Genomic DNA, 22,868 nt, shown 5'->3' on the forward strand with positions numbered 1-22,868 from the left:
CAATTTGTGGGTTCACTGAGTACTTGGATGTCCTTGGTCTCCTCTATGCACCTTCCAGAGCTCCTGACGCCTAAAGCGAGCCGTAGGGCTCAGGCAGTCAGCCGCATTGCTTCTTCCTAGGAATCGGGTATGAAGAATTTGAAACCCATACCTAATCTCTCGAATTCGCTTGGCTGTGCCTCTGAAATTGCATGCAAATGTCAGCTGGTTCTGTTGTGTTGGTGGATGGTGAGTTTTCTCCAAGAGCCCAGGCTCTCATTTAATGGAAAGCAAACATTCAGCGAGGTTTCTAAACCCTGTGGGAGAGTCTTCTTGGTTTTTCCACACAGAACCTTTGGGGGTTTTTTGTGTTACTTTTTGCAGCTTGTCAGAGGGGTCATATTTGCATGCTGTGAAGTTCTAGGCTTTCTCTGTCTGACACGGGCAGGAAAAGCACATGATCAAAAAAAGACTTTCAGGGATGCAACGGCGAAGGTATTTCTGGCATTTAAACTGGCTGTTTTTCCTTCAGTGACAAAAAAAGGGTCTGTTTGGGTTTTTGCGTTTCCTCTTCTTATTGACTGCGCTCTATTGCGAAGAAGAGCCGACTGCGTCTGTGCTGGTGGTCACTGCAGCGTGGACACGGATTCCCAAGTTGGAACATTTTGGATCAAGAAACCCTCCTGGATATCTAACTAAGGAGTTGTGCTGATAGCGTAAAGAAGCTTGGAACGGAGGCAACTCTCACTCTTCCGACTGCTGGCTCTGAAGCTGCCAAAAAAGCTGGCGTCTGCTATTAAACAGTGCTGCATCCCGGTATGAGAGCCGGGTCTGTTAGTCAGAAGTAGCTGTGCCCTCTGGTCCGGGGCAGCTGAGGACTTTGGGCATCTCCTTTGTGCTTTATGTGTCGAGGGCACAGTTGAATGGATGCTGCTCCCGCGCAGTCCAGTTCTGCTGCCCAGTTTGGAGCTGTGGAGGTGACGCAAGCGTCAAGAGAAGAAAACGGGAAGGAAATGGGGATGGATCAATGCCCTTTGTGTTTAGCACGACCTTGAGGGCACGTGGGATAAATGACCCTGATTATCTCTCTGCTTCTCATCCCTGAAGTGCTCAAAGGCCTTGGGGGTGGGGGAGCGGGTCTGTGAACTGAGCCTTTGTGGGTCTGTGACGGGGTTGGGGTGTGGGGATGGAGCTGGGGAGAGAAGGGAGCTTTTGAGCCTCAGGCCAAGTGGCAAAAACACAGTTTGGTCTGCTGCCGCCCAACGGCTCTTCACGTCCAGCTGCTGGCGTGAACGGCCCAAGCACTTCTCGGGCCAGCTCCTCTCGGAGACGAGGTTTGTCATGGGAGCGCTGGCTGGGATCTGAATTTCACAGCCAGTTTTCGTTTCCATCTAGTGAGTTCTGCCCATACCCTAGATGCAAATGTTGCCAAACTTTGAAGTCTCTGCCCATAGGACAGCCGGGGTTGGTGTGGCAGGCCGGGTCAGAACTATACTTACCAGTTGCACCAGGAAGAGTTAACCGTGTCTCTCTAAATACCCAGGAGCGTCGCTCACCAGTTTACAGACGGCTGGGTTCTGTCTCCAAGACCTTGCTGTCAAGGTGTCGCGTGACCATTCAGGATGCAGATGGAGATTTTCACGCCTCAGGCCTGTTTGTCCGTCTTCTACGGGTTTTGTTCTGCTTTTAGTTTGGGATGATGGTAATACCGTGGATGCTGTCTCTGTTCCCACTCAGTTGTTGCCACTGAATTGGCACCACCTGGAGATCACCTCGACGCCAGAGAAAGCATCCGAGAAGGGCTGTGTGGGCACAGACTGGAATTGCTGATTCTACGTTGACAAAATCCTCTTTAGCAACGGGGATGGAGTAAATGGGAATTCGGCCATCTGTCAGGGCAGTGTTCTAGGGAGAACCACATGACCTGTGGTGACTGTGGCTTGCATGTGGCTACGAGTGTTGCCGTCTAATCGCAAGTCATGCCTCTAATGAAGATCGCAAGTCATGCCTCTAATGAAGGCAGGTCTGGAGGAGGGGCACACAGCGGCTGTGCTGGCACACTGCTCTTAACGTCTCTGTGGGCTCTTCAAGGCTTAGGACACAGAGATCTCATTGCCAAGGTCCAGCCTGGCCTCGTCTTGTTGCCAAGCTGCTGCTGCTGTGTACCCTCGCACCGCTCGTTGGACAGTCAGCGTTTAATCTAATTGTGCACACGACAAGTCCCTCGCATGCCAAAAGCCGTGGCTGATAAAATCCCTGAGATGTGGAAATAGCAAAATCCATGGCATAGTTGAAGGCAGCCACCCCTCTGGGCAATATGAGCGCGTCCCAGGGGTGGTGGTGACCATCTCGTCCCCGTGAGAAGCTGCTGTACTTCTCATGGTGCTCTGTGTGCCCTTCCCAGTCATCCCACAGTCTGGCAGATACACAGCCCTGGGCTCACGAAACTTGATGTCCTCCGCTGTCAGGCTTTTTGGGAAAGGGAGCTGTTGTAAAGTCAGCAGAGTCCTCCCAGGTGGACTTTCATTAGACCTTGGAGTGCATAGTTCAATGTGGTGTTCAAGAGGAGGTACCAGGGAGGAGGTCATTCCTCACCTTACCTGAGGAGCCACGTGTCCATCCTGCCTGTCCACGGCAGGACGGAAAAGCAGCTGGATCCCTTCTGCCAGAGGAGAACACGGCCGCGTTGGTGCTGCTCCAAGCGCTTGTCTAGACTGGAGGAATTTGCACAAAGGGATCTAAATAAAATGGCACCACTGTAAACCCTGTGCAGACTTAGCGTGATACCGGGAACCTCAGCGAGTGACACGCGCGTTGAGATGAGGTTCACTCACAGGCCGGTGCGCACATCCAGCGGGCACGGCCGGGCTGAGGTCCTGCGGCTGCGCCAGAACCCCCGAGGGCAGACACAGCCTTTCGCCACCACTGGCATTTGAGGGCCAGATCTTAACCTCTCTCTGAAATCCAGAGGTGGGGACTGAAATCCAGAGGTGGGGACTGAAATCCAGAGATAGGGTCCAGACCCTGAGGTAGACAGTACCTACAGCCCAGGAAAACTAAACAGGAGGTGATTTTGTGGAGCTGGGGTAAGAGATGCAATACCATCCAGATATCTCGTTCAGATATATTGTTGTTCAGCCTGGAGAAGAGAAGGCTCCGGGAGACCTTAGAGCCCCTTCCCGTCCCTAAAGGGGCTCCAGGAGAGCTGGGGAAGGACTTCTCATCAGGGAGTGGAGCCATAGGACAAGGGGGAATGGTTTTAAACTAGAAGACGGGAGATTTGGATGAGATATCAGGAAGAAATGTTTCCCTGTGAGGGCGGTGAGCCCCTGGGGCAGGTTGCCCCGAGAAGCTGTGGCTGCCCCATCCCTGGAGGTGTTCAAGGCCAGGTTGGACGGGGCTTGGAGCAACCTGGGCTGGTGGGAGGTGTCCCTGCCCAGGGCAGGGGGGTGGCACTGGATGAGCTTTAAGGTCTCTTCCGACTCAAACCATTCAGTGACTCTGTGATGTGGTCTTTCACTGCATTGCTACAGGGGCTGTACCCTGCTGCCGAAAGACAGCAGAAACGGGGGCAGCACCGCTACTGAGAGCCCCAGAGCCCCTGCCATGGTCCAGCTCTTCCTTCCGTTTAACCTCATGCACAGACCACTGCAGCTTTTCTAATTCCCCACTCCGTGAAACGGCATTTCTGTCTGACCTGGTGCGCTGCTTATACCACCTTCCCTCTCCTGCATCCCCGTCACGGTTGCTTTGGCAACAAATTGAGAGAGGCTGGGAGCAGCTCAGCTCGGGTAAAGAAGGAGAAATTTGCCCAGATTTACGAATCTCTCTCTGACCCAGCTCGTCTATCAACCAGCGGGCTTCCAGCCATGTCTCCCTGGCTCGGGGGGGCTGCTGCTAAGTGCATTTAAAATGCAATTAACCTGCTCTCAGAGGTGAGCGTGGCCTTCTGAGGAAGGAGGCTGGGCTCTGCTGGCCTGAGGGGGCTGGTGGAGGCACCCAGCCTATTCCCCTTGAGCCTTGAGGGCACCACTGGAGAGTGGAATGCATTAACCCTTTCAGGACAGTTTATAGGCTCTGCAAATACCAGGTGATGTGGTGGTTTGGGTGTTTTGTTTTCCTGTTTTTTTGTTGGTTTGTTTGGGTTTTTTTTAAAACTAATTAGATGATAGCAAGTATCCCTATGCAAGGAAAACTCTTCACTGTAACCCAGAGTGAGGTCAGAGCTTCATCCGGCCAAGAGGATAGGTGTAGCGTAGGAGGTGGAAGCGATGGCAGAGGAGGAATTATTCACCTCCTTGTTGGGTTGTCGGGAAGCAGAGCGGGCTGGGAGCTTGCGAGGTGCAGAGTCAGCTCTTGGCTGAGAAACTGTGGCCAAGGAGCATCCATCCCTTCCCCTGCTGTCGAAGCGTGGCCACCACGAGTGGATGACCGGAGAGCGTGGGGTGCAGCTTAAAGAAGTAGAGGTTCAGGTGGACCCTGAAGGCCAGTGCTGGGTTTCCGTTCTCTCTTACGGTCTTGTTTGCCTTCCTTCCTCAGAAGAAACGACGAGGTGACACACATTAAGATCCAGAACACGGGGGATTACTATGACCTGTACGGAGGCGAGAAGTTTGCCACCCTTGCGGAACTGGTGCAGTACTACACCGAGCAGCAGGGGCTGCTGCGGGAGAAGAACAGCAATGTCATCGAGCTGAAGTACCCGCTCAACTGCCAGGACCCCACCTCGGAGAGGTAAGCCACGCTCTCCATACTCTCCCGGTGACGGTGACGCTGTCTTCCCAGCTGAGCTCAGAGCCTACCTCCCCATCCCTGGAGGGATTTAAGGGTTGTGTAGATATAGTGCTCAGGGACATGGTTTAGTGGTGGGCTGGTCAGTGTTAGGTTAACGATTGGACTAGATGATCTTACAGGTCTTTTCCAGTCTAGGAGATTCTGGGATTCTATGGCTGCCTCTGGCCCAGGTTTGGAAAGGAGCCCAAAACAGAGTGTGTTTGGGTGGGATTTAGCTTTCCTGACCCCAAAGCCACACATCTGCCGGATATGGTTCCTTAGCAGCTCTGCGTGAAGCTGGCTAGATAACTTTGGCAAGGCCCAGAAGCTGACACTTGCTTATGCTGATAAGCTTTTTCTGGCTTGTAGGCAACGGGGAACATGAGCAGTGTGAGTCCGTCTGTGAAGGGTCCTGCAGGTGTATCCTAGGAGGCACGCAGCTTTGCTTCTAAAAGAAACAAAAGACATTTAAGTGACTTGTGTCTGCCTGCAGAACGCTGGGTAGAAATGCCCTGTAAAAAGTCTGTCCCCATCCCGTCTCAGCCTGTAACCGCCGTTCATCCTGGTAGGAACACCCTGTTGTCTCGCAGGGATGGGGATCATAGAATCATAGAATGGTTTGGGTTGGAAGGGACCTTAAAGATCACCCAATTCCAACCCCCCTGCCCTGGGCAGGGACACCTCCCACCAGCCCAGGTTGCTCCAAGCCCCGTCCAACCTGGCCTTGAACACCTCCAGGGATGGGGCAGCCACAGCTTCTCGGGGCAACCTGCCCCAGGGGCTCACCACCCGCACAGGGAAGAATTTCTTCCTCATATCTCATCTAAATCTCCCCTCTTTCAGTTTAAAACCATTCCCCCTTGTCATATCTCTCCCCTCCCTGATCCAGAGTCCCTCCCCAGCTCTCCTGGAGCCCCTTTAGGCACTGAAAGGGGCTCTGAGGTCTCCCCAGAGCCTTCTCTTCTCCAGGCTGAACCCCCCCAACTCTCCCAGCCTGTCCCAGGCTGGCTGGCTTGCTGTGAGGAGCACCTTGCCTTGGGCTACTTCAGGATGCTTCCACCAGCCGATGGGTGACCTTCTTGTGAAGGTCTTGTTATCTGTGACGCTCCAGTGACCCCTTTTTTCCTTTTCCTCCCCCTCAGTTTCCCCAGTGTCATACGCAGCGGCTGCCATGGTGGGTTGGGAAGGGGAACGCCTGGTCAGGCGGCTGGCGATGCCAAAGCGGGCTCCTCAGTACTCTAACTTTAGCAGCCGGGGTAAGCGGAGGCTGTGACTGGTCTCGGTTCCTGAAATGGTGCGGAGGCGCTCCCCTCCACCCCGTCAGCGGAGCCGGCTGGGCCGAGGCCCCGGGAAGTCCCTCCAGCTCATGTGGTCCCTTGTTGCCAGGGTGGTTTCTTTGCTCCTTCCAGATTGCAAGGTGAAAAGCGGCCGGGCCGCCGCTCCCATTAGCAGAAGCTCTGGAAAAGTGGAAACCCCCTTCAGCTGGGTTTCCCCCTCTTCTCCCGCCAAGGAAAGTCTGGCTTGGCAAGGACACTCCATAAAGATTTCTGCTCCAGACCGCACATCTGGTGGCATCAGGGGGAAGGGAGGGGAAAATGGTCCAAGTCCTCTAAAGATATGAGATGATGATGGTGTCAGAAAATAGAGGGATGCGTCAGGGTAGCAATGTTTCCAAGACCTGGGCCTGAATAGCAGCAGTGCTGCAAGCGGGAGCCGAGGTCCTTCACCAGCGGTGGGACATTCTCCCCTCTGCAGCAGTACGGCTTGTGCAGCCTCGTCATCCCTGTGCCTTCTCGAGCCCGTGGGAAGGAGTCTTGCTCTTCAGAGGTCTTCCCAGCCGGGCTTGAAACGGCTGAGTCGGGTCGCGAAAGGCCCAGCGTCACTGACTGCTCTTCTGTAAACTTCATCCTCTGGGAGAAAGTTGCTGAGACGTGACGTGATGCCATTGCGTCGCCCCCGGGAGGTTATTTTGAGCCTCTCTGAATTCCTGGCAGCTCGGCCGGCAGGCCGGGAGCCAACGTCTTCAAAGTGGGACCTGTGGCATCTGCCCAGAGCCACTGCTGAGTGTTGATGGAGTGTGGGGATTGAAGGCTCCCAGGCCAAAAAAAAAACCCCACACCCAAACAAAACACCCCCCCCCCCAAAAAAAAAAAACACCCAACCAACAACTCTGCTTCACTCCTAACTTATTTGGATCTACAGAGGGCTGTAGCAGAGCGCTAGCCCGCGGGACATGCCTGCCCCGGGGTAGCCGCTGTGCGGGTACGGGGGGACGTGCTGCTTTGCGGAGCTGCTTGGCCGGAGCACGGAGCCAGCGCAGCCGTGCCGCCCTTTGGGGAGCAGAGGGCACGGCCAGGAACGGGCGGATTATGGCGTGCTTAACCCCGAGGCATCGTGGCAAGGCTGCTACGGGCTCAAAGAGAGCCTGCATTTCACTGGGGCTGCAGTGTAAGTATGTCAGCAGACCGGGAGAAAGGATTAGGAGAGATTAGATGGAGAAACAGGGGCGCGTGCGTGCAGGATGTGCACAGGCGGAGCGGTGCAGCGACTCGGTGCCCACACAGCGAGGTTTGGGAAGAGCCGAGCACAAATCTCTGCGCGTTGTGGTCGCCGCCGGCCGGAGACGTGGCTGTGGGCAGGGATGGAGGGGGAGAAACCTCCTGGGCACGGTGGGGAGATCTGGTTTTGCTGCTCCGGGCGAGCGTGTTCTTCCTGAGCCGAGGTTAGAGACCTGGGAGGGGAGCAGCAGTGACTACAGCCAGGAGGACCCTCCTGAAAATCCTTCCCAAACTGTGAAAGCATCTTGTTCCCGGTCAGTGCTGTCCACGCTCTGTGTCTGATACTGTCTGGCTACAGCCTGTTGACTCCAGCCGTTCTTTTTCTTCCGTATTAAAAAATAAAGGAAAATGTAGCCGCCTTCAAGTAAGAACGGCCAGAAATGTGTTTCTTACAGCTTGGTGAGAACCCTGTCCCTGGATGGCAGTGCTTGTCATACATCACGTGGCAGTTTAATGTACTGATGCCATTTCACGTTTGGCTGGAGGGTTGAGCAAAGTCCTGGCACTTCCAGCCTCAGGCTAAGGTATTGATGTGACATTGCAAAACGTTGGAGGAAAGTCACCGGGGACTAAAATAACTCAAGCCAGTGTCACGCCAGTGGGGAGAGCAGTTGGACTGGGAGCCTAGAAATGGGTTTCCCATGGACACCGTCCCCGGCAGTGAGCGTAGCTCTTGTCTAAAGGCGATGCTCTGTGCGTTTCTGAGCTGAGCCTGCTCTCCACTGCTGCTCCCCAGGTGGTACCATGGGCACCTCACAGGCAAGGAGGCAGAGAAGCTTCTGACGGAGAAGGGGAAACCGGGCAGCTTTCTGGTACGAGAGAGCCAGAGCAAACCGGGAGACTTTGTACTGTCGGTGCTGACAAATGAGGATAAGATGGAGACTGGGGACCGAAAACTGCATGTGACCCACGTGATGATCCACTACCAGGTGGGAAAGGTGCTGTCCCCGCTCACCCCGCCGTGGGTGGGTGTCCCAGCTGGGAGCTGCGCGCTCGAGTCGCGCTGTGGCTTTGTCGTTCTCTCCTGCAGCCGGATGGGAAGTACGACGTCGGGGGAGGCGAGAGGTTTGATACGCTCACGGACCTGGTGGAGCACTATAAGAAAAACCCCATGGTGGAGAAATCTGGAGCTGTGGTTCATCTGAAGCAGGTAATAGCTGCTCTGGCACGTATTTGTTGCTTCTGGGTTTGCCCAAACTCCCTGGGGAGTGCATAGAGCTGCCCATGCTCTTTGGGAACTCCCTGCCCCCAGAACATCCCGCTGGCTCCTTCTCGTGCTTGTCCAGGGTCACACTTGCCAGGGAGGTCCCTGGCCCCATGTTCATGGTCCCGGCTCCTGCCAATACCCCAGGGATTCAAGAACTGTTTGGTTTTTTTTTTTTTTTTTTCAAGGGGAAAGTTATCTGTCTTTCTGTTGTTGAAAGTGATTTCTATTGTGTCTTCATCTGTCTTTCAGCCATTCAATGCCACGCGCATCAATGCGGCTAACATCGAAAACAGAGTGAAGGAGCTGAACAAAATGGCAGATCACAGTGAGAAGGCCAAGCAAGGGTTCTGGGAAGAGTTTGAGGTACGAGGACGCTCCTGTGCTCTGTCCCCCTCGTGCCTGTGGGCGAATACCATACTTGCATGGAAGCGTCGTGGTTTTCCAGCGCTGGGAACTTCTTCTCAACACTGTTTCTCCTTTCCCTGTTTTCCGTGTTCAACTGAGTTACTTCCTGGTCCTTTTTTTTTATTGCTTTTCCTCACATCCAAGGCAGTTTCTCCTTCCTCATCCTAGACCTGCGTGCCTTTTGTTCCCTGCAGGGATTTGTGCCTTCTCCCCTCATTAACTCTCTCATCAAGCTGCTTCTTGGCTCCCTTTGCCTTCCTGCCAGCACTCCCTCTGCTCTTCTCAGCGTTAGGAAGCCAAGCAGCTCGTCGAAAGAGCCCTTCTTTTGCCTCTCGCTCCCCTTGGCTGCCCAGAACAGTTTGTTCTTTCCTACCCTGCCCCACAGATGCTGCAGCAGCAAGAGTGCAAGCTCCTCTACCCCAGGAAGGAGGGACAGCGACCGGAGAACAAGGCTAAGAATCGCTACAAGAACATCCTGCCCTGTAAGGAGACACTGGATACCGGTTTGGTGTTTTTTCACTATCGTTTCTGCAGCCTTCTCTGGGACTGGTTAACCCTTTCTGATCACAGCGGAGTTGGAAAGAGGCGTACGCTGTCCTAGCGGAGCGGTCCAGTTAGTTCACGGCGTTCTCCATCCCCTTTTCTAACCTGGTCCGTCCCTTTTGCGTGGGAAACTGGTAAATTGCTCTCCTCTCTTTGTGCTGTGCGTCCAAACATGCTTCAGAGCTCAAGCGTAGTTCAAAAGCCATATGGAGCCAGAGCGTGAGCCTCCAAAGGAAATAGGGGAAAACTTGAGCTCGGGTTATTCTGCAACACCGCGTGTCACTAATGTCCATCCAAGTTACCAGACTGGCAACCCAGCTGTGAGCCAAGTAGCGTGCAGTACTGCTGGGTGTCTTTAGGAGAGCATTTTACGCCCTCTTTTGCAGTAGTTACCTGTGTGATTTCATGGTAGGAGCCTTGAGGGAGCCCATGCCGGGAGCCACTGCGGCCGCCCTGCGGCAGAGCCCGTCCGTGCTCCTGCGTGAGCGCTCCTGGGTTCATTCTGGACTCTCTTCTCCTTCAGTTGATACCACGCGGGTGGCACTCCAAGACGTAGATGAGAGCGTGCCTGGGTCGGACTACATCAATGCCAACTATATCAAGGTACTTGGGAAAGGGAAGGCACCGTGTGGGGGCTGTCTTCAGCCCAGTGCTGTGTTTCTGGTGGGTAAGTGCGGTAATGGTGTAAGTCTTGAGGGAATGCCCTGTCAGGACCAGTATCTTTCACTGGGTCCAGGCCAAACGCTGGATTTTTCTACTGTATCCCAAGGGATCTCATCATTCTACCATGTCCTATTTGCCCCTGTCTAAGAGTTTCTCTCAGTCCCCTCCTTTCCTTACCTGTTCAGGAGGTCCTAGGGGGCTGACCCACACTCTCTGTCATTCAACATTATCTCTGAGGTCAAATTATAATTGCCATCTGTAAGCTAAGAGCTACTCGGAGATGTATTTCCAGCAACGCTGCTCTGGCACTTAAGCACCAGCCTTTGGGAAACCTTCAAGGTGGCTTCATTCCAGCCACATCCACCTGCAACCTCAGCAGCTGCCTGCTGGCAAGACTCTTGTGCGCCCTAGCGCGCGTTACGGCAGCGTAAAAGTCCCCGGAGGCAGGCAGCCCGTTTTGCTGGCAGCTCTGTTGAAGGTGGTGATGAGAGTGGTTCATGTCTGTAGGTCTGATGGGTAGAGGAAAGTCAGCTCGCTTGGAAATTCTGCATGGCAAGTTCTGCTGACTTTGCCGCTAAAGGTGCGCTAAAGCAACTCCCAGTTCCTCACTCCACCATCGTTGGCTTTTTTTTTTTTTTTCTCCCCTCTCTCTTTTGCTCCTCAGAGCATCCCTGAAGACGGAAGGAACTCGGAGCACTGCAAGGTCTACATAGCCACCCAGGGCTGCCTGCAGACAACAGTGAACGACTTCTGGGCCATGGTGTACCAAGAGAACAGTCACGTCATAGTCATGACAACCAAGGAGGTGGAGCGGGGCAGGGTGAGCACTTGTAGGGTGCTGTCCCCGAGCCTGAAAGTCGCCTGCTGCGAGTACTAATAGTGTTTAGTGACGTTGTCTCAGGACGGCTTTCGTGTCATTTCTCCTCTGTCTTGTAACGTTGCTTTAGTTCTTCTTCATGAAAGAAACGTACCGCTTTGCGCAGCCCCATAAATATTAAGGGAGTGTCCCTCCTATGACTTGCGCCAAGGCTCTGGGGGTTTGCAGGTGGTGGAGAGAGAGAGAGAAAGCATCGTGCTCCTTACAGCAAGCTGGAAAGTGTGTGTGGGGGGGTGTTGGAAGCTCTGTGAGGGACAAAAGTCATTACATGACCTGTCTGTGCACCACCTGTACGCGTTTCGCTAAGAGTGGGTTGGTAGGGCCCAAGGAATCCAGTGAAATTCTGTGCAGAGCCATTTACCAGCACAGCCTTCCCTCCTAAAGAGAGGAGCTGATTCTGCTCGGCACCAGCGGTTTTGCCGAGGGACGAGGGGGGAGGCTGTGCTTGCGGCAGCCGAGGGCAGAGAGGAGATGGAGGTCGCTCCGCTTGCACGCTGCCTTTTGTGTTGGCAGAGTCATTCTAGCAAAGAGGGGATGGGCTGGAGGACGGGAGGGGTGGAGGCAGACCATGGAGCCCCTTGGGATGGAGATTTGGCTCGGGAGTCAGGCAATGACCAGACCGAGAGCTCAGGTACTGCGTGTCAACAAGGGTAAGTGTAGGGTGCTGCATCTGGGGAGGAATAACCCCATGCACCAGTACAGGTTGGGGGCTGACCTGCTGGAGAGCAGCTCTGTGGAGACGGACCTGGGAGTCCTGGGGGACAACAGGATGACCATGAGCCAGCAATGTGCCCTGGCGGCCAAGAAGGCGAATGGCATCCTGAGGGGCATCAAGAAGAGTGTGGCCAGCAGGTCGAGGGAGGTCATCCTCCCCCTCTACTCTGCCCTGGTGAGACCGCATCTGGAGTACTGCATCCAGTTCTGGGCTCCCCAGTTCAAGAAGGACAGGGAACTGCTGGAGAGGGTCCAGCAAAGGGCAACAAAGATGATTAGGGGATTGGAACATCTCTCCTATGGAGAAAGGCTTAGGGACTTGGGTCTCTTTAGTCTAGAGAAAAGAAGATTGAGGGGGGATCTTATTAATACTTACAAATACTTAACGGGAGGGTGCCAGGGGGATGGGAGTAGTCTTTTTTCAGTGGCGCCCAGTGATAGGACGAGGGGTAATGGGCATAAACTTGAACATAGGAAGTTCCATCTTAACATGAGAAGGAACTTCTTTACTTTGAGGGTAGTGGAGCACTGGAACAGGCTGCCCAGAGAGGTGGTGGAGTCTCCCACTCTGGAGACATTCAAAACCCGCCTGGACGCTGTCCTGTGCAACGTGCTGTAGGTGACCCTGCTCTGGTGGGGGGGTTGGACTAGATGATCTCCAGAGGTCCCTTCCAACCCTGACCATTCTGTGATTCTGTGATTCTGTGTCCTTGGCAAAGCAGTGCCCACCTGAGGCTGGGGCTAGCTGAGGGGGACGGTTCCCCTTGGGATCACGTAGGAATGGCCCTTCCTGGGACATCCCCAGTTCAGAGGAAATGCTCTCTGTGTGTATGGCTCTCCTTTAAACCTCTACACCGGGGCTGCGCACCCGTCGAAGGCGGCAGCATCCCTGAGCAGGGGGGTCAGCAGCCTCCAGCTCCCCGTCTCGGCTAACGAGCAGCTCTCTGATGTCGCTGCAGAACAAATGTTTCCGTTACTGGCCAGACAAGGGTTGCACCAAGGAATACGGGTGCATCTGCGTGCGAAACGTGAGCGAGCGTGAGGCCCAGGGCTACTACCTTCGGGAGCTGGAGATCCTGCGGACTGACAGGGTGAGTCCTCCGCTGCTGTCTGCCCACCGTCCTGGGAACGGAACGGCCCCGGGAGGGAGCTGTGGCTTTTCTGTTTGGTTTGGGGTTGGTTTTTTTTTTTTTTTTAATTAAACTTAATGGTCCCACTGCTTAAGTTCTGGGCCACTTGGACCCTGCTTGGATAAAAAGAAAGGAAGGAGAAGCCTCCTAGTAGGAGTTTCTGACCAGGCGGTGGGTCTCTGCTCCCCGCAGGACGAGCGCCCGAGGCTGGTGAAGCACTATCAGTATTTTAGCTGGCCGGACCACGGGGTGCCCAATGAGCCAGGAGGGGTCCTCAGCTTTCTGGACCAAGTGAACCGGGCACAGCGAAGCATTCCGGACACGGGGCCGATCATAGTGCACTGCAGGTACGAACCGGCGGGCCCTCGGCGGGGCGCTGCAGTGGGGATGGGTAGTCAAAATACGTCTTTTTCATTTGCACATGCAGCTGGGGCATCACGGGAGCTGATGGTGGGCACTGGGGATATGAGTATACAGGTGGGGAAACACAGCCCCTCCTCCGGAGCCGCGCTGGTGACAGCGCAGGGAAGAGCAGATCTGTTCTGGGGTTGGTAGCTCTGGTGCTCATCTCATCTCATCTCCTACGGGTCGGCGTTTGGCCGGGCTTATCTTACAGCAGCCGTGCCAAATCTGCCCAGGACGGAGCAGGCGTGCGGATGAGCGTTGGCGCTGAGCTGACTCACCCACGGCAACGTTTCTTCCTGCGATGATTGTTATTTTTTTCCTTTTCTCTTTCCAGTGCTGGAATAGGACGCACAGGCACCATCATCGTGATAGATATCCTGGTGGATATTATTCACAGGCAAGGTATGTCTCCCTGTCTCTCTCGTGGCTTTCACCGCTTGCCTTGCTCTGGCCAGTTGTGGGATAACCCTGCTCTTGTGCAAGCAGTGGGTACGTGATCTCCAAGCAGTGGGATTGACTTATCCGGGAAACAGTGGACTTTGCCTGAATGCGGGGCGAGAAGGGCTTTTGTAGAGTGCCCCGTTCCCCATTTCTCTGTGGGCCAAGAAATGGAGCTTCCGCATAACGAAATGTGAGCCCTCTCCAAATAGGTGTGCACATGGGCAGCCCTCTGGTAAGGGAGATGCTTTCAGCAACACAGCACAGGAGAGTATTCTCCTTGGCATCAATGGGGACAGGATTTCAAGGTCTCCTGGACTGCTGGAGAGGGTCCAGCAAAGGGCAACAAAGATGATGAGGGGACTGGAGCGTCTTTCTTGTGAGGAAAGGCTGAGGGACTTGGGGCTTTGCAGTCTGGAGAAAAGAAGACTGAGGGGGGATCTTATCAATGCTGATAAATCCTTCAAGGGAGGTGCCAGGGGGATGGGAACAGTCTGTTTCCAGTGGTGCCCAGTGACAGGACAAGAGGGAACGGGCACAAACGTGACCACAGGCAGTTCCATCTCCACCTGAGGAGGGCCTTCTCTGCTGTGAGGGCGGCAGAGCAGTGGCACAGGCTGCCCAGAGAGGTGGGGGAGTCTCCCCCTCTGGAGCCATCCCAAACCCGCCTGGACGCTGTCCTGTGCCACTGCTGGAGGTGCCCCTGCTCTGGCCGGGGGTGGGACGGGGGAGCTCCAGAGGGCCCTTCCAGCCCCCACCAGTCTGGGATGCTGTGACAACCCTCTTTTATTGAGGGTGGGGTGGGGGGAAAGAGGTTGAGGAAGGCTGTAACTCCAGTAGCCCTTTTAGAAATAAGTCTCCCAAACTCTTCTGTGTAGAAGGGCTGTCACACCTATGTGAAATTCTAGACCTGTCGTGGATCTCTCCATGGCATCTCCGGGTCTGGTCCAGGAGCCTTGAGGCAGGTGGACCTTCTTCAGCAATGGCTGTATCTATCTCATAAGCCACGCAAAGGTGGTAAGTCTGGATCTGTAGGGAGTTGCCATAGAACAGACCTAATTCCCCTCCCCTTGCTCCAAGCCCGTCGGCCCTGCCTCAGCCGCTCTCAGTCCAAGGAGCTCTGGCAGGGATAAAAAAGGAAAAAAAATAATAATACAAATCTCCTGGGCAGAGATGCACCAAATCCTTTCACAGTATTCCAGGGCTTCGCTGACACCCTGTGCAGCGAGGTATTGACAGCTTTCAAGGTTGTCTTAAGAAAATAATTTTTCAACCTAAATCCCCCTCCCTAACCTTCACCTTCTGGCTCTTGAGCAGGTTTGGACTGCGATATCGACATCCCCAAAACCATCCAGATGGTACGCAGGCAGCGTTCGGGCATGGTGCAGACAGAGGCCCAGTACAAGTTTGTTTACATGGCTGTGCAGCAGTACATCGAGGCCGAGCAGAAGAGGTTGGAAGAAGAGCAGGTGAGTCCCGTTCGGCTCGGTTGGAAAAGCAAGGGCAGAACTCGCCTCACCCGACACCGCTTCCGCTCCCACCTCCTCTCCGCAACTCAAACACTGCCCTCGACGCGTGGAAATAAACCCACACCCTGCGGGCACACGGCATCTCGTAAGGCTTTCTTCTGTATCTGCTCTGGGTGGGATTTTTTTTTTATTGTCTTCGCTTTCTCTTTCAGAGGAATAAAAGAAAAGAGCGAGACTACTTGAATATCGGCTACTCTCCTCTGGAAAAAGGCAGAGCCAAAGGGCAGCCCCCTTCGCCGCGGAGTCAGTCTGTGTAAGCTGAATGTCCCTCTGCCAGGGCTGAGAACTTCTGCGGTGGGAGAGAGAACAGCTCGAGCATCGGCCCCAGTATTTATCCGTTCCCAGCCTGCCTCACCCATACCCGAGACCTGACCGGTCGCTGGCTGTCGTATGGGAATGGCTAAAGACGGTCGGGTGATCCCACCGCACCTCCCGCAGTGGTGGTAGCAGCACACCTCGCTTGTGCGCTACGCTTTCGGAAAGGAGAGGAGGAAATAGATCCTCGCCTCTAGCGAGTAGTGTCCTGTGTCCTCGGCTCTGCAGAATCGGCTAGAGGGTGAAACTGCTACTGCCCATGAAGGGCTTTTACAGCAAACTCTGAAGTCAAACGAGAAGGGAGCAGAGGGAGGTGGATTTGCACCCACGTGGAGAGGGAGCAAGCGCTAAGTAGCATGAGTTCCTTACATAAGCAGAGATAAAATACCCCAAATTATGTTTTTCCCTCTTGCCCCAAGCAATGGGATAGCAGTGAGTGATGGAGAGGGGGCGATAAGTTGAAGGTGAGTGGGTGGGGATGTCTCTCAGTTATATAAAACCAAAGCTTTTGGACACCTTGGATTGCAGGGTGGGTTTTGGGAGAAGAGGTGGCCGGGCAGGAGCGGAGGAGCGGGTGTAAAAGTGGAGGCAGAAATGGTGTTGCTGGGCTCGTGCAGAACGGAAAATCCAGCTGAAGAGAAGAGGGCAAAAGGAGATGTCACGCGTTGGGATCTTCCCCGCTGGACTCTAGAAACGTTGGTGTCCTGTTTGAAATGCCCAACTTTGAAAGTGCAGCTCTGAGTAGATGAGGGCGGGGAGGAACATGTGGGACCGAGCCGAGCAAGGCGAGCTCTGCGTGGCGCTCTTGGCTCCAGAGAGTTCCCCTGAGTTCAGCTTTGGGTGTCAAAGCTGCTGTAGAGGTACTTGGATCCGGCCTTTGGAGCAGCCCTCTCCTTCCATCAGATTTTGGAAAATCCAGAGAAATTGGTTATGTAGAGAAAATAAGAGTAGGAGATATGAGGAACTGTGTCCACTGATCCTGCAGAAACTTTGGTTCCGTGAAAGGCTGACACGGGGAGGAGGGTTCAAGGCTCCATCCCCAAGCTGGGTTGGGACCTCGGAGGGGTGGCCCAGCCAGAGGGAGAGAAAGCAGGGACCGAGAACAGCGGCTCACCCCATGTCGTCCTTTCTACAAGGCTGAGGAGGCAAAAAGGGAGCTTGGCTGGGCCATTACCCGCTTCCCACTGGCCACCTGCCTCTGGGAAAAGATCCGGAGCCGCGAGGTTGTTAATAACAAGGCTTTGTTTCTTGACAGGGTTGATGATGAGTCAGCTTCCGTCTATGAGAACCTTAACATCAAAAGCCCAAAGGTTTCAGGGATGAGTAATACAGGGCGATAAAGGAGCCGGAGGTGAGCTGTGTGGAGGCTGTACAGGTAGGAATGCTTCCCCTGATTGACTGAGAGTGTCACCACAGCCTGTTTACACGGCGTTTGACTCAGCTGCTCTTCAACCTCAGCTCCTGCCCATCTCTGGGGCTCTGCCGGCGTCGGGGGAGGCAGCTGCGCTTGGGTGACGCTTGACAGAGCCTAAAGATGCGGCTGTGGCCCGCTGCTGCTGGGAGAAGAGGGGGGATGTTGGGGTGGTGGGATCTCGACAGGGAAACACGTTTACAACGTCACCGGCGAGGGGGGCAGATCTGCTTTTCGGAGTGTTATGTCAGGACTCGGAGGACCAGACTGTGCTGTGTGTGCAGACAACTTCACGCGCGGGGAGTGTCTCGGCTCTCTGACCTTATCAATGCACTTTTCTCCCAGTTATAAACCATGCCCACCCTTCTTCCTTCTTGTTTTGCAACGCAGGATTTACAGCGTTTACGTCCACCCTTTCCAAGTTCTGCAATTGCGGACAATTTGGTTTTTTTGCCCGTCCTGCCATCCCCCCAGCACCTTGGACTCGGCGAGGAAGAAAGAAGGTGGCTGTAAGGAGCAAGCAGAGCCCGCGCTTAACAACATGCCTCGACCTAACTCATTCAGGAGAAGGATCTTCTCCCATTTTCCCCTGGATCAGCAGGTTGATATTTATGTGGAAGTGCCTCTGGACATTCGTTAGGGCATCAAGGCTTAGTTTTAATTTTTTTTTTTTAATTTAAGATTCTTATTTTTTACACGCAAACTGTTAAAAGGAATGGAAATGACTATTTGCTTAGGAGCTTTCCCAGGGTTGCCCGCTTAGGGCATTATTAGTAAAACGTTAGTACACTTTAATGTTTTCATTGGGTCAATCATTTCTAAGCTAGAAGTGTTTTTAGTCTAAATCCTGGAATAACTTCGCTGCCTGTGAGGATGAGAAGTAGAGCGCGCTGCCTGGACCCGAGTGTTTGCAGCTCTCTTGATTCTTCTTCTCCCACCTTCCTTTTGGCTGTACCAGTTCTGGATTTCTATGCAACCCCGCCGGAGCGCAGTCGGCAGTCCCTGCTGCTGTAGGACAGCAGATGTGTGTGCGTGTGTGTCCCTGGGAGTCCTCTAGCTGCTCTGCACGTGGGTTCCAGAGCAGAATGGAGAGACAGAGGTGAGCACCTCCAGCTTTGACCGCGGGGGTTTGAGTTGTTGAGTGAACCCCCACCTAGCCGATGGGTGCCGAAGAGTAGGAAAGCAGCTTTCAGCCACCCCTGGAGAGTAACAGCCGAGGGTGCTCATCTGAGCTGAACTTTTTGAGCTGGGCCCCTCCAAGGTTGATGCAGCTCTGCCGTTACCTTGCTGCGTGACTTTTTTTTTAAATTTTTTATTTCCCCCTGCCACTATATGACGAGGCAAGCCTTGCGTCTGCTGAGTAGGGGTGTTGTAGGAGTGTTTGTGACTTGACCAGTGCCACGAAGATGAGTGTGTCACTGCGTGGAGCGTTCCAGCTCTGTTGATGAGTCTTGACTTGTGACTGCCGGTGCTTCCTGCTGTTCCTGCCAAAGAACCCCTTCCCGCAGGATTCATCAGCCTCCGAAAGTGCGCCCTGCGGGGAGCCTTGTGCCCAGTGCCTGAACCTCCAGAACATGCACGGGGCTGACGCTGAGGTCCTCCTGGGTCTGGATGGACTTGCTGCGTGGTCGGGGTGTTGGTGCCTGGGGTGCTGCCTCCAGGCGTGGAGCAGAAGGGGTTGAACAAAAGCACGATGGACGTACCTTGGCTGTATTTCCTGGCTGGTCTTTCTGGTCCCTTGTCAGAGGGACAGGAGAACTGTTTATTTTTATTGCACTTTTAATAAATGTTGAATATTCTCAAGGCTCCCCTTCCCCCACCCCCCGTCCCTTTCTTTTTAAGTAGTTTGATTTTGGGAAAAGTGGCTGACGGGTGGCGTGGACAGTGGGGCAGCCCAAATGTCCCCCACTGCCAAACGCTGCTGTTCAGGGCCCCCTTTTCACTGGCTTTGAGTCCTCCCTTTGGCAACGCCCGAGGGAGAGGTTCAGCTGTGTGTTAGCTGAACCTTCAACCTTCGTTTCCAAGGACGTGGTGAGAAGGGGAAATGCAGAGGGACACTCCCGACAAGGATGCCGTGACAGACTACTGAGGGACGCTTGGAACTTTGAGAACATCTCTGTGGCCCGTTTGCCACCATAACAATAGATTTATTTTCTTTTTTTAACGAAGCTGGAGATGTTATTTCCCTCCCCCCTGCCCTTAGGTCTCATCAGCAGGACTTGAATGGTGACAAACATGTAATGGCAAAGCACTTCATCTCTACTAGTGTCTATTTGCTGGGCTTAGTCCCAAACACACTTTGGGTAAAATGGAAGTGCCTTCTCTCTGCCTTAAGTCTTGGTGAGTCACTTTTTCCAAGAACACCCTTAAAATTGGCGCTGCGAGGATATCCTTGCTGTGGCAAGCGCCGGGGAACGGACAGGAGGATACAAGTGAGAATCCCTGTCAAGCCCAATGACTTTGGCAGAAGCTGTCACCGTGCCCGGAGTAGCTCCTGCAGACATGTGGCTGGCGCAGATAACACCGCCTGCAGCTCACCAGCAAAGCTGGTGCAGATACAGCACCCGCAGCGGCTTTCCACACAAGTTCTGCATAGCAACAGACTTGAGTTACTTCTGCCGTTGCTTCGGCCTTTTCTATTTCAAATTCGAATTTCTGGAAAGCGAGGCGGGAAGTGTCTTTCATCCAGGCGGGAAGAAGCAAAAGTCTTTGCAGCTTCTCGTTTTTCGGGTGAAATCAGGTAAACACAGAGGGAAGTCGCGCCTGGGAGTAATTAAGTAGTGGAAGGTAGCAAGTGTGAATTTACAGGATAAAGCTGTCCACGTGTGCAGGACTGTACAACGCTGGGACAGCTGATGCAGAGTACAGATGTGCTACCTGCTGTGTAGCTACCACGATCCGGCGATGCAGCTGGACTCGGGACTGCTCAGGGAGCACCTCCAACTGCAAGTGAGAAGGGAAACGGGGAGTAATTGCTACAAATCGACACCTTGCATTGTATAAAACATAATTTAATACATACACGTATGGTACTTGCATACAATACTGTCTTACATCCATGTGTTTGAATAGAAAACATTTAATTGTAAGCCGCCTTCGTCGCGAAGACTTCTGTTAATCACTGTCAGAAGATCACTGCATTAAATAAAAATATAGTGTAAGCAACTGGCCTGTGTCTTAATACTGACACATTTTAAGATTAGGAGGGTAAAGCTGTCAGAAGATGGAACTTCTGTCGTTTTGGCAACAGTTGGCCTGTGGCTGATGAAGTACCTTGGGGGTCAGGGTTACCTTGCCGTGTCCGTGTGCCTGACAGAATTCACCCCCTGGGTTCAAAATCGCTTTCCAGGTAGGGATGAGTGATTTTTTTTTAAGCGTTATCTTAGGAAAAAACGAGTAGAATGGTTGCTCTGTTCTGTTCAAAAACTCATGGGCATGGTAACACAGCTCTGAAGGTGGGTAGCAGTGGTAGATCCATGTTTTGTCAGCAGGAGGCAGCATTTACACCTCCAACATTGACTAACACCACAGAAATGTTTCCAGAATGTGGAATAAGGATAATTTTCATCTGTTTATAAGACTTTGACATGTCTTTACCCTCCCAATCCCAGCTCCTCTTAGGAATAATCATGTAGATCCTTCAATTTACAAAAATAGCCCTTTATTCCCTATGGGAGTTAGAGGAACTGCACCCACTGTCACCTGGGATCCAGCCAAGGCGGCACACGGCCGCATGCCACTCGAGGCAAACAGTCCTAAAAACCCGTCTTGTTGCTTTCAAAGCTCTGGTTTCCATGGAGAGTTTGGCAGCGGGATGCTGAGGCAGCTCCTTGGAGCATTCCTGGGCTGGAGACAGCTTGGCAGGCAAATATTTCAGCAGAGCTCCTGGAGGTGGATGCGGGTGTTGGAAGGACAGGTACGGAAAGACCGCGGGGTCTTCCAGCAACCCAAGGAATGCCATCAGGGCAGCAGCCCCGCTCCTGCCTCCCCGACGTGCCGTGGGGAGGGAGCCGACAGCCTCGCTGGACCAGAGCCGGGGGCGGCCACCTTGCTTCTACTGGAAAGGGAGTTGTGTCACAGGGGCTGCTGCTGTGGTGTGTTTAGGGGGAAGATACTCCGGCCTGCTCATGGCAACAGTCCTCGTGAAGCAGCGGAGGTTCCCCGTCTTCAGGGCACACTGGACTGGCCACAGAATGATGCAGAACAGGATGATGATCAACGCGGAGAGGAGGACTATGCGTTTCCAGTCATCGCACATGTCGCAGCGGGACAGCCTCCCAGCTAACCCCGTCGGGGGGGCCTCCGGGCTTTCCGGCTTGCTCATGGCAACGTCGATGGAGATACATGAGTCTGGATTCTCAGGGTCATCCGATGACTGGCGGCAGCAGAGCTTGGTCCCTTCCATCCAGAGCACCTTCTCCTGCTGGAGTTCAGGAGGCAGCGTGGCAAGGAGCTCCTTGCTGGTCTGGAGTGCTGGGGCACCTTCCAGAGGGATACTGGTCAGCTGCCTGCAGAAGGGGCAGGGGAGCTGGTCCTCTGGTTGGTTTGGGGGCAGCCCTTTGCTCAGGCGGGCCACACACTCCAGGCAGAAAACATGGGAGCACTGGAGCAGCTTGGGCGTCTTGAAGGTGTTGTCATAGGTGTTGAAGCAAATGGAACACTCAATAGGGGAGGCTGGCTTCGGAGACGTCGGGTTCGGAGAGCCTGGCTTGTCAGTTGGGGACCTTGCCTTCCTCTTGCCATCTCCCGGGGAGGTGACGACAATGGGGCTGATGGGGATGGGGATTTCACTCGGAGATGCAGGGACCGGGCTGGTGGGAGAATCTGGCGTGTTGGAGTGCCACAGCTGCGTGAAGCACGACATGACGGAGCCCGAGGAGATAAATAGAGCCCTGGGAGACTCTAGAAGAGAAGAAAACCACAGCCTTCATTTTAGACAATGTGAAAACACCCATCACCAGACCTATGTTTAACCCTTAAAAGGAACAAAGAGCAAGTTCATGACTTCCACTGCATCCTGAGCCTGGAACAGATCCCTGCTAGAGGTGAGAATGACACAGGTAGCCTGATCGAAGATGCGCACCCAAGGTGAAGTTAAACATCCTGCAAAGAAGCAAGCAACCAGCAGAGGTCCACCATCCAGCCAAAGCCTTTTCACCAGAACCACCATGGCATTACAGATGGGTGCAGTCTTTCCCCGTACATGCCTCCCTCTGGGCAGAAGAAACACAACGTAAACCTACCCCGGCTGGTGCTCCCCGACACCTGAGCAGGGAGGAGAGCAGAAGACTCCATGAGGTCAAGTAGGGACCTCGCTATGGCAGTCTATTAGTCTGGGAGGCACTCAGATATTATGGTGGCAGCATGGGCAAGGCCTAAGAGACAGATAACACTATTCAGTTGTGGAGGCAGCAAGAGGGGGTGAAGCTCTTGTCTTCGGTGTGCTCAGACAGAGCCTCAAATCATGGTTCTGCATGCTGCCCAGAAGGTGAGTGAGACACCACCAAGCGATGCTGCCTGGTTTTGGCTGTCCACACCGGGATCTGAGCTCCCTCATGTCACAGGCAACGCCAAGGGAGGTGAGGAAACACTGTTGTCTCGCAAAGTTCCATCCCGGACCCCAAGCAGCACAAGAAGCATCTCCGTCTTGTCACCGTGACACAGCAAGAAAAGCAACATTGGAGGAAATGGCCTTGGTGCCAGAGCAAGGGGAATTCTCCGCTGTTTCCTTGTTGCTCTGCTTTCCCTGGGGAAACACAGTTCTTCCCTGTCCGCGGCCCTGGAGGAGTGCCAGCACGGCCCAAGCCTTGCTGTGTGCCCTCTGCTTTGTTGGGGCGTGCAAGCAGGAGCCTTGAGCTCCTGAGTTGCTAATACACCAGTTCGAGCAAACTGGTTTACAACTTACTCCAGCCTTTTCAGCA

At 53.9% G+C, this 22,868-nt stretch overlaps 2 protein-coding genes across 2 annotated transcripts in view; one reads left to right on the forward strand and one right to left on the reverse strand.

Annotated features, from left to right (window-relative positions):
* The window catches only part of LOC104290548 (tyrosine-protein phosphatase non-receptor type 11-like), a 41,796-nt gene extending 24,920 nt beyond the window's left edge, over positions 1–16,876 (forward strand). The window contains exons 3-15 of the mRNA XM_009889660.1: positions 4,519–4,713; positions 8,047–8,239; positions 8,341–8,460; positions 8,767–8,880; positions 9,308–9,404; positions 9,989–10,068; positions 10,793–10,948; positions 12,679–12,810; positions 13,042–13,196; positions 13,589–13,656; positions 15,010–15,161; positions 15,374–15,474; positions 16,792–16,876. Coding sequence (XP_009887962.1) covers positions 4,519–4,713; positions 8,047–8,239; positions 8,341–8,460; positions 8,767–8,880; positions 9,308–9,404; positions 9,989–10,068; positions 10,793–10,948; positions 12,679–12,810; positions 13,042–13,196; positions 13,589–13,656; positions 15,010–15,161; positions 15,374–15,474; positions 16,792–16,876 — 1,648 coding nt within the window. The remainder of the gene's footprint in view (positions 1–4,518; positions 4,714–8,046; positions 8,240–8,340; positions 8,461–8,766; positions 8,881–9,307; positions 9,405–9,988; positions 10,069–10,792; positions 10,949–12,678; positions 12,811–13,041; positions 13,197–13,588; positions 13,657–15,009; positions 15,162–15,373; positions 15,475–16,791) is intronic.
* Positions 16,877–21,001: 4,125 nt separating this feature from the next.
* On the reverse strand, positions 21,002–21,811 carry RNF223 (ring finger protein 223). Its single transcript, XM_009889576.1, has one exon. The coding sequence runs from the start codon at positions 21,809–21,811 to the stop codon at positions 21,002–21,004; it is 810 nt and encodes a 269-aa protein (XP_009887878.1).
* Between the last annotated feature and the right edge of the window lie 1,057 nt (positions 21,812–22,868).

Source organism: Charadrius vociferus, unplaced genomic scaffold, assembly GCF_000708025.1.
Source record: "Charadrius vociferus isolate BGI_N301 unplaced genomic scaffold, ASM70802v2 scaffold477, whole genome shotgun sequence".
NCBI classification, from domain to species: Eukaryota; Metazoa; Chordata; class Aves; order Charadriiformes; family Charadriidae; genus Charadrius; species Charadrius vociferus.

Bases quoted from the DNA above. Each gene is read 5' to 3' on its own strand.
- RNF223 (XM_009889576.1), bottom strand. From the start codon at position 21,811: ATGTCGTGCTTCACGCAGCTGTGGCACTCCAACACGCCAGATTCTCCC.